General features: G+C 50.5%; 2 protein-coding genes across 4 annotated transcripts in view; one reads left to right on the forward strand and one right to left on the reverse strand.

Moving 5' to 3' along the window:
• Positions 1-1,857, forward strand: part of CCND3 (cyclin D3) — a 95,672-nt gene extending 93,815 nt beyond the window's left edge. For all 3 annotated transcript variants that reach the window (XM_059400490.1, XM_059400489.1, XM_059400488.1), the window contains 2 exons: positions 44-180; positions 691-1,857. In XM_059400490.1, coding sequence (XP_059256473.1) covers positions 44-180; positions 691-858 — 305 coding nt within the window. In that variant the 3' untranslated portion in view covers positions 859-1,857. The remainder of the gene's footprint in view (positions 1-43; positions 181-690) is intronic.
• A 507-nt stretch (positions 1,858-2,364) lies between these two features.
• BYSL (bystin like) lies at positions 2,365-13,741 on the reverse strand. Its single transcript, XM_059400478.1, has 7 exons — positions 13,380-13,741; positions 9,133-9,295; positions 6,315-6,453; positions 5,824-5,957; positions 5,064-5,224; positions 4,811-4,913; positions 2,365-4,277 (listed from the first exon to the last, which is right to left on the reverse strand). The coding sequence occupies exons 1-7, from the start codon at positions 13,645-13,647 to the stop codon at positions 3,932-3,934; spliced, it is 1,314 nt and encodes a 437-aa protein (XP_059256461.1). The 5' UTR covers positions 13,648-13,741; the 3' UTR covers positions 2,365-3,931.
• Between the last annotated feature and the right edge of the window lie 220 nt (positions 13,742-13,961).

Here is a 13,961-nt window from a genome sequence, read left to right on the forward strand (position 1 = left end):
TCACCAAGCCTTTGCCTCTTGCTTCCCTCTCCCTCTTTCCAAGATTACACATTCGCCATGTACCCGCCATCCATGATTGCCACGGGCAGCATTGGGGCTGCAGTGCAAGGCCTGGGTGCGTGTTCCACGTCTGGGGATGAGCTTACGGAGCTGCTGGCAGGGATCACAGGCACCGAGGTGGTGAGTAGGGGGCCAAGGCCTGCAGCCAGGGGGCAGTTCCTGATGCAGCACTATTCTCTGGGCCTCCAGCAGAGGGAGGTGTGCATCCCTAACCCAGTCCCCCTCCTGGTTTCAGGTGCCCCACCCTTGGGGCTTCTGTGGCCTTTTATCTCCTGCCTCTGTCTGGGGAAGAGCAGGCACCCTTGGGTGGGTTGAAGGGCACTGTCCCTGGGTGCCCTTTTCCTGCCAAATAGTGTGCAGGAGTGGGGGTGGAGGATCTGCTGTCACACGCAGGGCTGCTCTCACACCCCCTTGCCACATCCTCTTGCCAGTTTCTTAGAACTGAAGGCTGATTCCTGGGGCTGGGCTGTGGCCTAACCTCCCCAGACTTCCCTGTGTGCTGGAAGGTGTCCTTCCCCCACACCTGCCGCCAAATGCTGTGGGCTGTGGGAAGTGGACCCTTAGTCCCCAAAGAGACAACCTTCTGCCATCGTACCCAGCAGTCACAGCTCACTGTTGCCCTGTTTGCAGGACTGCCTACGGGCCTGTCAGGAACAGATCGAAGCTGCGCTCAGGGAGAGCCTCCGAGAAGCCGCCCAGACCTCGCCCAGTCCAGCACCCAAAGCCCCCAGGGGCTCCAGTAGCCAGGGGCCCAGCCAGACCAGCACTCCGACAGATGTCACAGCTATCCACCTGTAGCCCTGGAGAGGCCCCCTCCAGTGGCCATGGGCAGCAGAAGAGGGGACACTGCCACCCCCCCTCCCTGCCTGCAGGAACGAACCGCGCTACATCCGAAGCACGAGGGGGCTACTTCCTATTCGCCCCTTGCAAAGCCTAAGGGGTCAGCCCCTACCTATCTCTGCAGTGTGCACTAAGAGTCCTGGCCAGCCATGTGTGTCGGTGGCTGGCTGGGCTCCTCCTTTTCTCTGCATCTGACCAGCTCTGCCCCTTCCCTGATCCTAGCTGGTGGTGGGCCAGGCTGGTTGGAATGAAATTGAAGTAGGTAAAATACACGTACCAACATTTCTTTTTGAGGCGCCCCTATCTCTGGGCCTCTCACGTTCTCAGATGCCCACATGCCCCCAGTGCCTTGTAAAGGTGTTGCACCTTCCAGAGTTCTTTCTGGAGAAGTCTCAGATATTCTGGTAGACGTGTGTGAGGGGAAACAGTCTGGACAGCTCCTCTTGACACACTTTGGAGGCCCCTGCATGATCCATGCCCACAGCTGCTCCCACAGGGCTGGCCCAGGCCTCTGTCAGAGGGGCGGGACCAACCAAGCCCTCCTTGGTTTCCGCTTTGCTTTCTGCTCAGCTTCTCCTGTGTGATTGAGGGGGGTCAATGCTGAAGGAAGAGGTGGTTTTAATTTATTGTTTTGAGGATGGCTGTAAGAGGGTGTGGTGGGGCCCATCTACCCCACAGGTAGCAGTAACCCTGGTGGTTGCTGCAGCCCTCCCTTCTGCTACTGGAGGATCTTTGTGGCCGAGGAGCTGCTACAGCCTGGGGTGGGGCCATGCCCTCCTCTCCCTCTGGCCCTCTGCCCCATCCTCTGGGGGTGAGGGATGGAGCAGGAATAAACTGGAGGTGACAGCCCCCCTCTGGAGAGGGAGGCAAGCCCTGTTGACACAGGTCTTAAGGCCACAAGGTCCAGGCTGGTGGCCCAGGACCATCACGCTACCTTAATAAAGATTCTGGAATAGACCTGGCTTTGGCTTCTTGGGTTGGATGGTGGCATGGGCAAAAGCTGTTTTTAGAGGGCAGGATGTAAAAAGCAGGGCAGAAATCAAGGGTCATGACGCAGGGGTCATCACAAAGCCAATTTGTGAAGGGCCAGAGTATTTTAGGCTCTGGGCCATTTGGTTTTTGCCCCAGATACAGTCAGTTCTGCATTACAATGGGATGTATGCATTCCTAAAACTCATGGCACCATGCAGAATTGCTCAATAAAAACCACAGGGCCCAGGGAAAACAGGCTTGAGGCACAATATTCAGTAACTCAGTGACACATTTTTAGGAAGGAAATGAAGTAGATGGCATAGTTTTTGCTTTAAATGGTTAAGAAACCTATATACTGTAATACAGCCCTTTCTCTTGAAAAAAACCTGAAGTGTGTGTGTGTGTGTGGTTCCCCAAATGAGGTAAAGGGAGGCAGGTCTGGTGTCAGGGGCCTGGGCAGTTGGTAGTGTTTCTCAAAGATGCAAATGCAGATAAATACAAAATTCATGATCAGTTTCTCTTCAAATACATGAACTAGGTTGGAAGAAAGTCACCAAAAGCAAACAAGAAGGGTTCTAGGGGCGCCTGGATGGCTCAGTGGGTTAAAGCCTCTGCCTTCAGCTCAGGTCATGATCCCGGGGTCCTGGAATTAGAGCCCTGCATTGGGCTCTCTGCTCAGTGGGGAGCCAGCTTCCTCCCCTCTCTCTGCCTGCCTCTCTGCCTGCTTGTGATCTCTGTCAAATAAAATCTTAAAAAAAAAGTTCTAGAAGGACTGTACAGCTGGCCCTTGAATATGGGATGGAACCAGGCAGGTCCACTTACATATGCAGATTTTTCTAAATAGATGTATTCACTTAACACTATTGATAAATAGTATGGGACTGTGAATGTGTTCTCTCATGATTTCCTTCACATCTCCTTTTCTCCGGCTTATTTTATTGTAGGAATGCTGTAGGTATGATACATAACCTACAAAACGTGTGAATTGACTGGTTATTGGTAAGGCTTCCAGTCATAGGAGGCTATTGGTGCTCATGTCTGGGGAGTCAAAAGTTTTATACGCAGATTTCTGGCTATATGAGGGGGTTGGCGCCCCAACCCCATGTACTCTTCGAGGTCCAACCCTACTCAGCTCTGCTGCTGTAGCATCAAAGCACCCATAAAAAACAAATGGATAGGCACAGCTGTGTCCCAACACAACTTTACTTAGGGACACTGAAATCGGAATTTCATATAATTTTCACCTATCACAAAATACTCAAGTTTTTTTTCCCACTTAAAAGATGTAAAAATCACGATTAGCTCATGGGCTGCAGGAAAATCTACTTACAACTCTACTCTGCCAACATCTGGTCTGAAGCTTTAAGTAGCCAATAAAGTTAGGGAACCTGGCTGGCGGTGACTCCAAACTGACGCATTCCAGGGCCTGACCTTATTCTCCGTGGCTGCAGTTTTCTCTCGAGACTTTCTCCTGCAGCAGTCCACCTGCAGCTGAGACAGGACCATCTTTTGAAACACCCTCCTTCCTGGTTGCTGGCATTCCCCCAAAGTAGCTTCTGACTTTGTGAAGGCTCTAACTGGAGACACAGACTCACAGAATGAGGCGGCAGGGAAGGGTATCAACTGTTAAGAATCTGCTCTGAACACAAAAAGGGAAGAGTTTCCCGCCAGCTGAAGAGGGAAAACAAAGATTTCTACTGATCACATCAAAACACAGAAGTTCAATAAATACCTGCCTTTGGTTTTTATCTATATGGCCCAGTGATGAGCCACAACAGCCCACGTAAAGAACCTATTCCAAGCCCTGGCCAGGGAGTGGGAATGCTGGCATGGGGCACCTCCAGTCAGGCCTCAGAACTGAGTAGGGACGAAGACCTAGAATGGAAGAAGGAGCCAGCCTGACCCTCCAGTCCTCCCTGTCAGCCACTGGGAGTCACAGCTGCCTGTGACCACTCACTGTCCTGACCTGTCCCGAGTTCAGCTGTTAAAAGCTGTGTGTCACCAACAGGGAATCCTGGTATCCCCTCATGTCTCCTCAGACCAGGGCAAGTCACTTTCCTCACTCCATGGTGACAGGCATGTCTTCCACATCTCGGGGGACCGCGCTCTGAAGCTCACGCCGAATCTCAGGGGACAGCTGTGGATGGGGCTGTAGTCGGAGCAGTTCCAAGAGGGCCTCCTTCTGATCCGTGGCTAGGTCTGCCTTGTAGCGCTGGACAAAAGTCAGGAGGCACTGGTGCCAGAGCACAGGCAGTTCGCGCTTATCCGTCCGGAAGCCCAGGAAGTGGAAGACCAGGGCGTCCAGCACGCGGTAGGGCAGCGCATACTTCTTATCCAGCAACAGTCGCAGGAAGATGCTGTTAGCACCGCTGTATTCCATCTCGGCGATTTTCAGCATGGCTGCACTGGTGGGGAAGGATTAGTGGTGGGGGGGATGCTGGAGGAAGGGCCGCCTTCTATCGTCCCTCCGACCCTTTTCCTCCTCTGTTGGCCCCTGCACTGTGCTATTCCCGAAGGGGGCCATCTCAGGCTGCCTTCTCACCTACCCAACCTGACACTCCCTCGGCCCCAGTTACCAGCTCAACACAGATTTCACCCCAGATCCCTACTTCTTGCTCAACCGCTGGTCTCAGTCTCATTATCTGGCTAGAATAGATTCAAGCATGTGAAGATCTCCACCCTTAACACACTTTCTTCCCATGTTTCCTATTCATTCATTCAACTCTTTACTAAGCACCTGCCATGTGCCAGGCACTGGGCTCCTGTTTTGGGGGAGCTTACATTCTAGTGGAGCAGCAACACACTTAGGTGCTTCAACAAGCCACAGACCCAGGGCTGTTCCAGCTCCTTCTCCACTGTGTGTGTCCCCCTACCCCCCCATCCTGGGATTCTCCTATCTGGGTCTCTCCTAATTGTCCTCCACTCCCACCGACACTACCTGGAGTGCAACACAGGGATGGAGCATTTGGTGATGATGCTACCCACAATGATGGCTTCCCGGAGGGTACAGGTGCCGGACTCGCACAGTGGGATCAGGATCCCTGGGGAGAGTCAGACGGGGGTCACCTTGAGTTCAGGTGCTACAGCAGCTCCCCACCTACCCGAAATATAGTCAGCTCCCAAGTCAGGCTTGTTGCTTTCACCTGCAGGAGCTCCAGCCCCTCCCTCTTAGCAGCCTCCCGGGTTCCCACCTTTAAACCAGGCTCCGGGCTTAAACAGGGCCTTCTTGAGAGCCATATAGAGGTGGAAATTCAGTCGTTTGTATTCAGCGATGTCGTCTCGTACCCGGGGGAGCAGGACAAGGTTGTAGAAGCGCTGAGCCATGCGTTCCTTCAGGTTAGAGGCGAAAATCCTAGGTTTTTTTGGGGGGTGGAGGGTGGGAAAGAGGGATATGGGGGAAGATCCCAGGTCACTGGACAGTGTGGCACTGGCACTTTGAGTATCATCATGGCTGGTGCACACATGAGATGTGAGGTGTGTGTGGGAGTCAGCTGTGTGCACTCAACACCCAAGTCAGACAAGAAAGGGCACAGGACAGGCTACCAGGTGCCCCCAAGCAGAGTGAGTGCTGTCTTCAGGAAAGCCTGCACTCTCCACTGTTCCCTTTCCTTCTCCAACATGGGTTCTCTCTTTGCTTGTTACGAGGGAACTGAGCCTGCCTGGGGAGCCAGACTTCAGAAGCCCCTCTGACACACCAAGGGTTGTCTCTCAGTAGTTATGAGCCCTGTTTCTGGAAACTCATCAGAGCAGAGTCTCAACGTGGTCCTGGCCCTGAGGCCGGAAACAGGAAAGCTGGGGAAACAGTGAGCTAAAGAAGTACAGGCTAGAGCTCTGGGGCAGGACTAAAACAACAACAATGGCAGACAACAATGGTAGGACTAAAACAACAACAATGGCAGACAAAGCCTGTCCCCCTCACCCTCAGCATCTACCTAGCCCCCTTTACTCCACCTTGTAGCCTGGTACATGGCAGCTGCAGTCCAGGCCTCGGGCTCCGTCACGTAGAGTATCTGCTCCCAGTTGGAGAGCGCAGGGATGATCTTGAAGGCCTTGGGCAGCTTCCCACTCCGGTATGTGGATAACACCTGGGGGTGGGGGTGGGGGTGCAGAATGAGCACTGCCAATGACACAGAAGCCACGTGCCCCATGCCAGGCCTGTCTGTGTGGTTTTCACGGCTTGTTCACTTAGTCCTCACAACAATCCTGTAAGGATGTGCTCCCAGCACCTCATTTCGCAGGTGGGGAAACCAAGACCAGGGTTAAGGAACCTTCCCCAAGGCCACCACGTGCCTGAGTGGCACAGCAGGAATCAGGACCCACACACACAGGCTCTTAAGTCTGCTCCTGGCCACTGTGCCTCATTTGTGTGGGAAGAAAGCCGGAGGTGGGAGCCCACAGCCCCTGGCAGGGTATTCCATTACGGCTCTCCTCTCAGCTCTTACCTCCCGGACTCCCCTGTAGACCTCCAGAACCCGGGGGTCCAGCTGATGCAAGGGAAAGCCTGACACCTCTGACATAACCGTCTCAACTTCCGTCTGCTTCTCAGTCAGCTTCTCCATGATGATGTCAGCCAGGGTACGTCTATGAGTAAGGGAGGTGCGGGAGGGAAGGAGAGAGGGCTGGGGTCAGTCCAGGAAACTCTACACAGCCCGCGTTGGGATGTGAGGCCCCAGTCTCCCTGGGCCATACCACCTACCACAGAATCCCTGCAGGGTGCGGAGGACCTGAAAGTCATTCATTCTGGGACAAAGCTGACAGTGTAGGAAGGTGAAGAACCTGCATTCTCCCTGTATGACCCTGGGCACATTCCTTGGCTTCTCTACGCCTCAGTTTTCCTCATCTGTGAGACAGGGATATTAACAGTACCTAACTCCTAAAGTCAGCATGAGGATTACGGGAGTTAATGTTCATACCTTACTATTAGGACATAGCAAGCATGCAGGAAACATTGTTTATTTCAAATGCATCTATCCTGTGCTGGTGACATGCGGAGAAGTCCCCTGTTACAAAGTCCTGGTATGACCTCTCCAGCGTGCCAGACATATCGCAGTTACCTTCCAAAATTTCAAGGAGTAAGGGGCCATTAAGGAGGGACTATGACACAAACTTCCCCATAACTTCATTTATTAAAATTTATGGAGGGGCCCCTGGGTGGCTCCATGGGTTAAAGCCTCTGCCTTTGGCTCAGGTCATGATCCTGGGGTCCTGGGATTAAGATCCCATATCAGGCTCCCTGCTCAGCAGGAGTCTGCTTCTCCCTCTCCCTAGGCCTGACGCTCTGCCTACTTGTGCTCTCCATCTCTCTGTCAAATAAATAAATATAATCTTTAAAAAAATTAAAATTTATGGAAAGGTTTCTAAGATTAATGGTATTTTTCTCAGGTTCCTTATGTAGAGCGTATCACACATCACCTTATTGTGACAATTTGGAATTACTGTCACGTTGGGCTTCAGGATAATAACGGTGTCTTCAGAGGCTCTACATTTAAAATACCTCCTGTTTTCTCAACACCAGGCAGTGAGGCAGGGCTTGGCAGATGTTACCTCATACAGGCTGTGCGACATCTCAAAGAGGTGTCAATACTGCCCTTATTCAGACACAAGAACAGATACCCACAGAGGTCAATAATTCCTCCAAGGTCTTAAAGACTTGCTGGATCTTCAACCCTGGTCTTTCACATTCTAAAATTCAGGTACTCGACGGTATGCTATCATGTAACCCCAACTGCACCGGCCTCTGACTGCTGAGTTCATGTGGGTCTGGGCTTGGCTTTCAGAAGCTGCCAGCTGTCATTTCTCAAGACTATCAGCAGCCCCTGTTTTCGGTAGCTGTGACCAGTAAAGTCACCCAGCCAGTTCTGCCAGCATGCTGTGTTACAAAGGAGTTCAGAGGTGCTGAGCGAGAACCCAACGGGCTCTCTGGCAGGACAAACATACCAGACCAGGACACACTGTGACATCTACTTCAGCTGCTGGGAATCAGTGTGGGCAATGGGCTCATTTTCTCATTCTGTGCTCTCAAGTGATCACAGAACTCCTTCAGCTTCCTTTTTTTCTTTTTTTCTTTTTTAAAGATTTTATTTATTTATTTGACAGAGAGAAATCACAAGTAGATGGAGAGGCAGGCAGAGAGAGAGACAGGGAAGCAGGCTCTCTGCTGAGCAGAGAGCCCGATGCGGGACTCGATCCCAGGACTCTGAGATCATGACCTGAGCCGAAGGCAGCGGTTTAACCCACTGAGCCACCCAGGTGCCCCCCTTTTTTTCTTTTAAAAAAAGATTTTATTTATTTATTTGACAGAGTGAGAGAGAAATCACAAGGCAGCCGAGAGAGAGAGAGATGGGGAAGCAGGCTCCCTGCTTAGCAGAGAGCCCAATGCGGGGGCTCGATCCCAGGACCATGAGATCATGGCCTAAGCCAAAGGCAGAGGCTTAACCTACCGAGCCATCCAGGTGCCCTTTAGTTTCCCTTTCTTTTTTTTTAAGTATCCCTTTCTTATTCTCAATATTACTAGCAAAGAGATATGCCCTAAATTAGCTCTAAAAAGCATAAGAACTAAGAACAGCATCATATAAGTATCACAGGGTCAGAATGAACTAGTTGAGGGCCTTTATCCGAGACTCCGCCTCCCCTGGGTCAGAATCTATGGGCTTGAGAGTTTGACCATAGGAACTTTAGTGCCCGCGTGCTTTGGAGCTGCCATTTAGGATACATGGCAAGAAAAGTGTGCTTCCAACCGGGGTGAGTCTGCCCACCAGGGCACATCTAACAGTCTGGACACATTGTTTGGTTATCGTGATTAGGGAAAAGATCACTACTGGCACCCAGCAAGCAGAAGTCAGGCATGCTGCTAAACATCCCCCAGTGCACAGGATAGCCTCCATAAAAAATAATTATCTAGCCCAAAATGCCAGTAGAGCCGAGGCTGAGAAACCTGGGCTGAACTGATGCTGAGAGCGTGAAAGAGACCTGGCCAAGGAAATTAGCACTCAGCAAACCGAGCAGACCAAAACCAAATCCAATGGGATGGACTGCCCTGGAGGCATGAGAGAAGGCCCTATAGCTGTCTCCCCGGGCAGTTCTATAAGTGGACAGCTGGGCCTGGGTCATTCCCACTGAGGAGGGCCGGTTCCCCAAAACTAGCTATGCTCAGGCCCTTCCCAAAGGCAGGGAACCGAAACTGCCAGGGCATCTGCTTCCCTGTAGGAAAGCTGCCACCGGAACCTGACCTCCCACAGCCCCAGACCATGCCAGCTCTACCTGGCAGGAGGGTTCTTGTTCATGAACATCTCAATGGCACGTTCATCCTCAGGGTCCACGACCACCTCTGCATGATGGCCTGACCCTGTCATTGTGGCAGCCTTCTCCAGGGTGGGCCACTCCTCGTCCTCATCATCTGATCCATCCTGTGGGACTCCTGGACCTAGAAGAGGAGAAAAATGGATGAGCAAAGGCAAGTTGTGGGTGGGAGATGTAGAGGTCATTTCAATGTTACCCATGATGCACAGTACAAGCCTCAAATGGGCTTGTAACATACATGGACAATTGTAGTGAAAGCAGTGATGCCCCACTATCTTCCAGTTCCGGGGTGGGGGGGGGGTTCCTGTTCCCGATCTCGCTTGAGAAACAAAATGTACAAATAGGAGCCAAGGAGATAGCGATGCCAATGCATAATCATTAACACGCAGGAGCTCTTCTAAACACTGTACCTAATTTTCATAACACCAAGAAGTAAATACTACTATTCTACCCAGCTTCAGAGGGGGACTCTGAAGCATGGGAAAGTTAAGTAACTTGCCTAGGCAGGTAGTCTGCATTTAGACTGCGCATTCTTCCCCTCTGTTCTATACACGTTGTAGGGCTTCAATATATGCCAAAACGAGTAGTACAGGCAGTGTATACCACAGGCATGTAAAAGGTGATGGAAGCAAGGGATGATCAGACTCTGGACAGGCAGTACAGGAACTGGAGGGGTGTGCTCCAGGTGTGGGTAACAACACTGGCAGAAACGGTTGGTTACCAGAGTATCTAACAGGCTGTAGCACGAAATAAGGCTAGAGCAGTAAAGTAAAGCTCCACTGCAGAGGGTCTTGAGGCCAGGCAACGGACTTCAGATTTCAATGGAACAAACCCCTTCCCCCTACCTTTAGAACTTATTGATTTGAGAAAGAGTGTCTGCGCATGCACGTGAGCATGAACAAGGGCAGGGGTGGAGGCAGAAGGCAAGGAAGCAGCAGACTCCCAGCTGAATGCAGAGCCAGACGCCGCAGAGGGCTCAATTCCAGGACACTGAGATTATGACCTAAGCCAAAGTCAGATGCTTAACTGACTGAGCCACCCAGGCACCCTGGCACAACCCATTTTTATAATGATTATTGGAAGGCTACAGCTAGCTGGGCATCTGGAAAGGTGTGTAATAATCCAAGCAGAAAGATAAAATGTTACACTCAATAGCTCATTAAGAACAGAGGCAGTGAGGACATCTGGGTAGCTCAGTCAGGCACCTGCCTTCGGCTTGGGTCATGATTGCAGAGTTCCTGGGATGGAGCCCCATGCATGGCTCTCTGCTCAGCAAGAAGTCTGCTTCTCTCTCTCCCTCTGCCTGCCACTCCCCCTGCTTGTGCGCACGCTCTATCAAATAAATAAAATCTTAAAAAAAAAAAGAATGGAGGCAATGTGTGATAAAAGCTAAATGGGGGAGGGGGATGCACCAGATGTTTTGTCTCCACATGCTAACAAACCCCAAATCTGTGCCAGTAGGTAGATTTCCCTTTACTCCAGAGACTCACTCCAGCTCCCTCCTGTAGAGCAGCTCTTGGATAAGCCACAGGCAATTCAAACTTCACCTGTCATCAACCGAATTCACTCTCTTTCCCTTCTAGGTCTCTGCATTCACTGTATTCATGTCTTAAATGGCACTACTGTTCACCAAATGCTGAGGCAGAACCTGGTAGGCCTGCCTCATCCCCTGCCCTCACCCCAATACACAATCAGTGAGCAAGGCCTATTCAATTCTACCTCCCAAACTATCTCTCAAATCCTTCACAGTTCTGCCTGAACCTAGATTAGCATCATCTCATCTGCATTAGTTCAACAATCCCCTAACTGGTCTCCATATTTTCCAACAGCCCCCTACTGTCTTTGGGACAACTTTAAATCCTGAACATAGCCTCGGAGTTTTCTGTAGATTTGGTTCCTACCTACCCTACTACCATTAACCCATTCACTCAACAACAGTGAGTGCCTACTATATGTGAGGCACCATTCTGAGCGCTGAAATTAGTGTAAAACACCCGACAGAGCCGAGTGTTTTAATAAGGGAAAGAGACAATAATAAGTATTAAAAGAAGACAAGTGCTATGAAAAAGACATAGAGCAGGGGCGCCTGGGTGGCTCAGTGGGTTAAAGCCTCTGCCTTCAGTTCGGGTCATGGCCCCAGGGTGCTGGGATCAAGCCCCCGCATCCAGCTTTCTGCTCAGCGGGGAGCCTGCTTTCTCCTCTCTCTCTGCCTACTTGTAATCTCTGTCTGTCAGATAAATGAATGAAATCTTAAAAAAAAAAAAAAAAAAGACATAGAGCAGAGTAGAGAAGTTGTAAGTGTGGAAACAGAAATGGGAGCTCGCTCTTTCTTTTTTTAAAAAAGATTTTATTTATTTATTTGAGAGAGACACAGTGAGAGAGGGAACACAAGCACGAGGAGTGGGAGAGGGAGAAGCAGGCTTCCTGCCAGGCAGGGAGTCCAACGTGGAGCTAGATCCCAGCACCCTGGGATCATGACCTGAGAAGAAGGCAGGCACTTAATGACTGAGCCACCCAATCTATCTTTCTTTCTTTTTCTTCTTCTTTTTAATATTTTATTCATTTGGGAGTGAGAGAAAGGGACAAGCAGACTCCCTACTGAGCACGGATCCCAACATCAGACTAGATCCCAGGACCCTGAGATCACGACTTGAGCAGAAATCAGATGTTTAACCGACTGAGCCACCCAGGTGCCCCCAGATATTTTTCGGAGTGGCCACGGTAGGCTTCTCTGAGAAGGTGAAGAATCAGGGGAATAAATCTACAGGGGTATGAATACAAAAGAAATAATGAGGGCAAAAGCCCCAGCTTATTATGTTTAAGGAAAAATAAAGCCTGTATGGATGAAGAGGGGAAGGGGAAAGTACTAGAAGAGGTCAATTTGGCAACAAGGGCAGATCACATAGATCTTTGAAGTCTTCCCGCTGCTGCGAACGGACTGTAAGGTGGATGGGAATACTAATTAGGAAGCTACTACAATAATCCAGGTGAAAGATTATGGTGGTTCAAACAGGACTGTGTTTCAAGGTGATGAGAAAAGGTCTGACTCTTAATCTATTTTGAAGACAGTCAACAGGATTTCCTAATAGATCAGATGTGGAGTAAGAAAGAGAGGAATCCAAGGTTTCTTCTGTCTTGACGAAATGGGAAGATATCATCCTATTAACTGAGATGAGGAGGACAGTGGGAGGAGCAGGCTTGGCAAGAACAGGATTTCTGTTTTGGACACACTAAATTTGAGATGTAAAAAAGGCAGCTGAAATAGAAGAATCTTATTTTCATGGAAGAGATCTGGGCAAGAATACAAAGTTGGGAGCAGTCACCAAGTAGATGGCACTTAAACCATGAAACTGATGACAGCACCGCAGAAGTGACATGAAGAGGTTCAAGAACTGAACCTTGTGGCCCAACAATGATAAGAGGCTGGACCCAAAAGAGGAGCCAGCAAAAGATACTGAAGCCAGAAGGCCAGTGTTCAACTGTTAAAAACAGTGCTCTCAGGACAATTAAAGATGAGATCTTTAAATTAAAGATGAGATCTGAGAAACGGATCAAGCAACTCGGAGGTCAACACAAATTAGTCTCTCTTCCTCTTGAGCACCTAAACAATATCACTCTTTCTGCTCAGAGCACTTCCCACTCATTTTTCTCAACACAAAAGTCATGCAATCTGGGAAGCCTGACCCCAAAAGTAATGCTATTGTTATAAGGAAAGCTATTCTTTCTTTACCCTGGAATGTATTGTTCTAAAAATCAATTTAATTATCTCTCTCTTGGGCTAGACTGTAAGATCTTGAAGTCAGGCACATGGCTCTCCTGTTTCCTTCTTTACCCAAACCATCTAAACTCCTAGCACAGTGCAAAGCGCGGACTAGACAACCCCCAAGAATGTACAGAACAAATGGATAAATGTTAGGTGTGCTCTGTGGCGCGAGCAACTACTTCCTGTTGGTCTAACTTCAGGGGTGCCTAGAAGCCGAGTATCTAAAACTACAAGTGATGTAGAGAGATCTGACCATTCTAAATCTGGTCCAGAGCGGGGTCTCCCAATTCATTACCTTCGCAAGGGTGTACTGCGGACCCCTTATTTACTTTATTTGATTTTCTTAATTTCAAACGATTCCCGTGCCAAATACCTTTTGGTCGTCTACTCCTCCCCTCCCCCAAAAGAACCTCCCTCTTCCTGGTACTCCCCCACCCCCACTCACCGAGCCGCGTGGTACGCTCGCGTGGCGCTGAGGGTTTGCCCCTAGTCCCATGCTCGGTCTCGAGTTCCTCCTGCTGCTGCCGTGCTTGCTGCAAAATCCGTCGGGTCAGCCGGGGCCCCACATACTCTTCCTCCTCGTCTCCGGTCCCACGACCGCGCCGCTTTTCCCGGGCTCCTGCTCGCACCGCGTCCCCACTCAGGATCTGCTCAGCCAGGGGCGCATGTTTTTCCTGACCCGCAGCTCCGCGAGCCGCCTTGAATTTGGGCATTTTCCTCCAAAACTTCGCCGGAAAACTTCACACGTGGGAACGGAGGGTGGGTGGGGGGGAAAGGTCTCCAGCGCACTTGCGCAGTGAACTCTCACTTCCCAAGAGACTCCCACGGAGATTACAGCGCCTCCTAGTGTTCGGAGGCCAGGAGTGCCATCCGCGCCATCACACCCCCTAAAAGAGCTCGCGGATCCTGGAGCTGGATTCCCGAATAAACTCATTGCATTTAACGTTGGATTTTCCAAGTGGTGGCAGTCGAGCGATGATTTTTCTACTTTCACGGATCGAAGACCTATGTCCCCAGACGTGAACCA

This window comes from Mustela nigripes, chromosome 5 (assembly GCF_022355385.1).
Source record: "Mustela nigripes isolate SB6536 chromosome 5, MUSNIG.SB6536, whole genome shotgun sequence".
NCBI lineage: Eukaryota > Metazoa > Chordata > Mammalia > Carnivora > Mustelidae > Mustela > Mustela nigripes.

Excerpts from the sequence above, each read along its gene's own strand:
- BYSL (XM_059400478.1), bottom strand. The coding sequence starts at position 13,647 with ATGCCCAAATTCAAGGCGGCTCGCGGAGCTGCGGGTCAGGAAAAACAT. Across the intron at positions 9,296-13,379 it reads CGAGCGTACCACGCGGCTCG|GTCCAGGAGTCCCACAGGAT; the intron begins GTGAGTGGGGGT and ends CTCCTCTTCTAG. Across the intron at positions 4,278-4,810 it reads ATCCCTGTGTTGCACTCCAG|TGCAGCCATGCTGAAAATCG; the intron begins GTAGTGTCGGTG and ends CTTCCCCACCAG.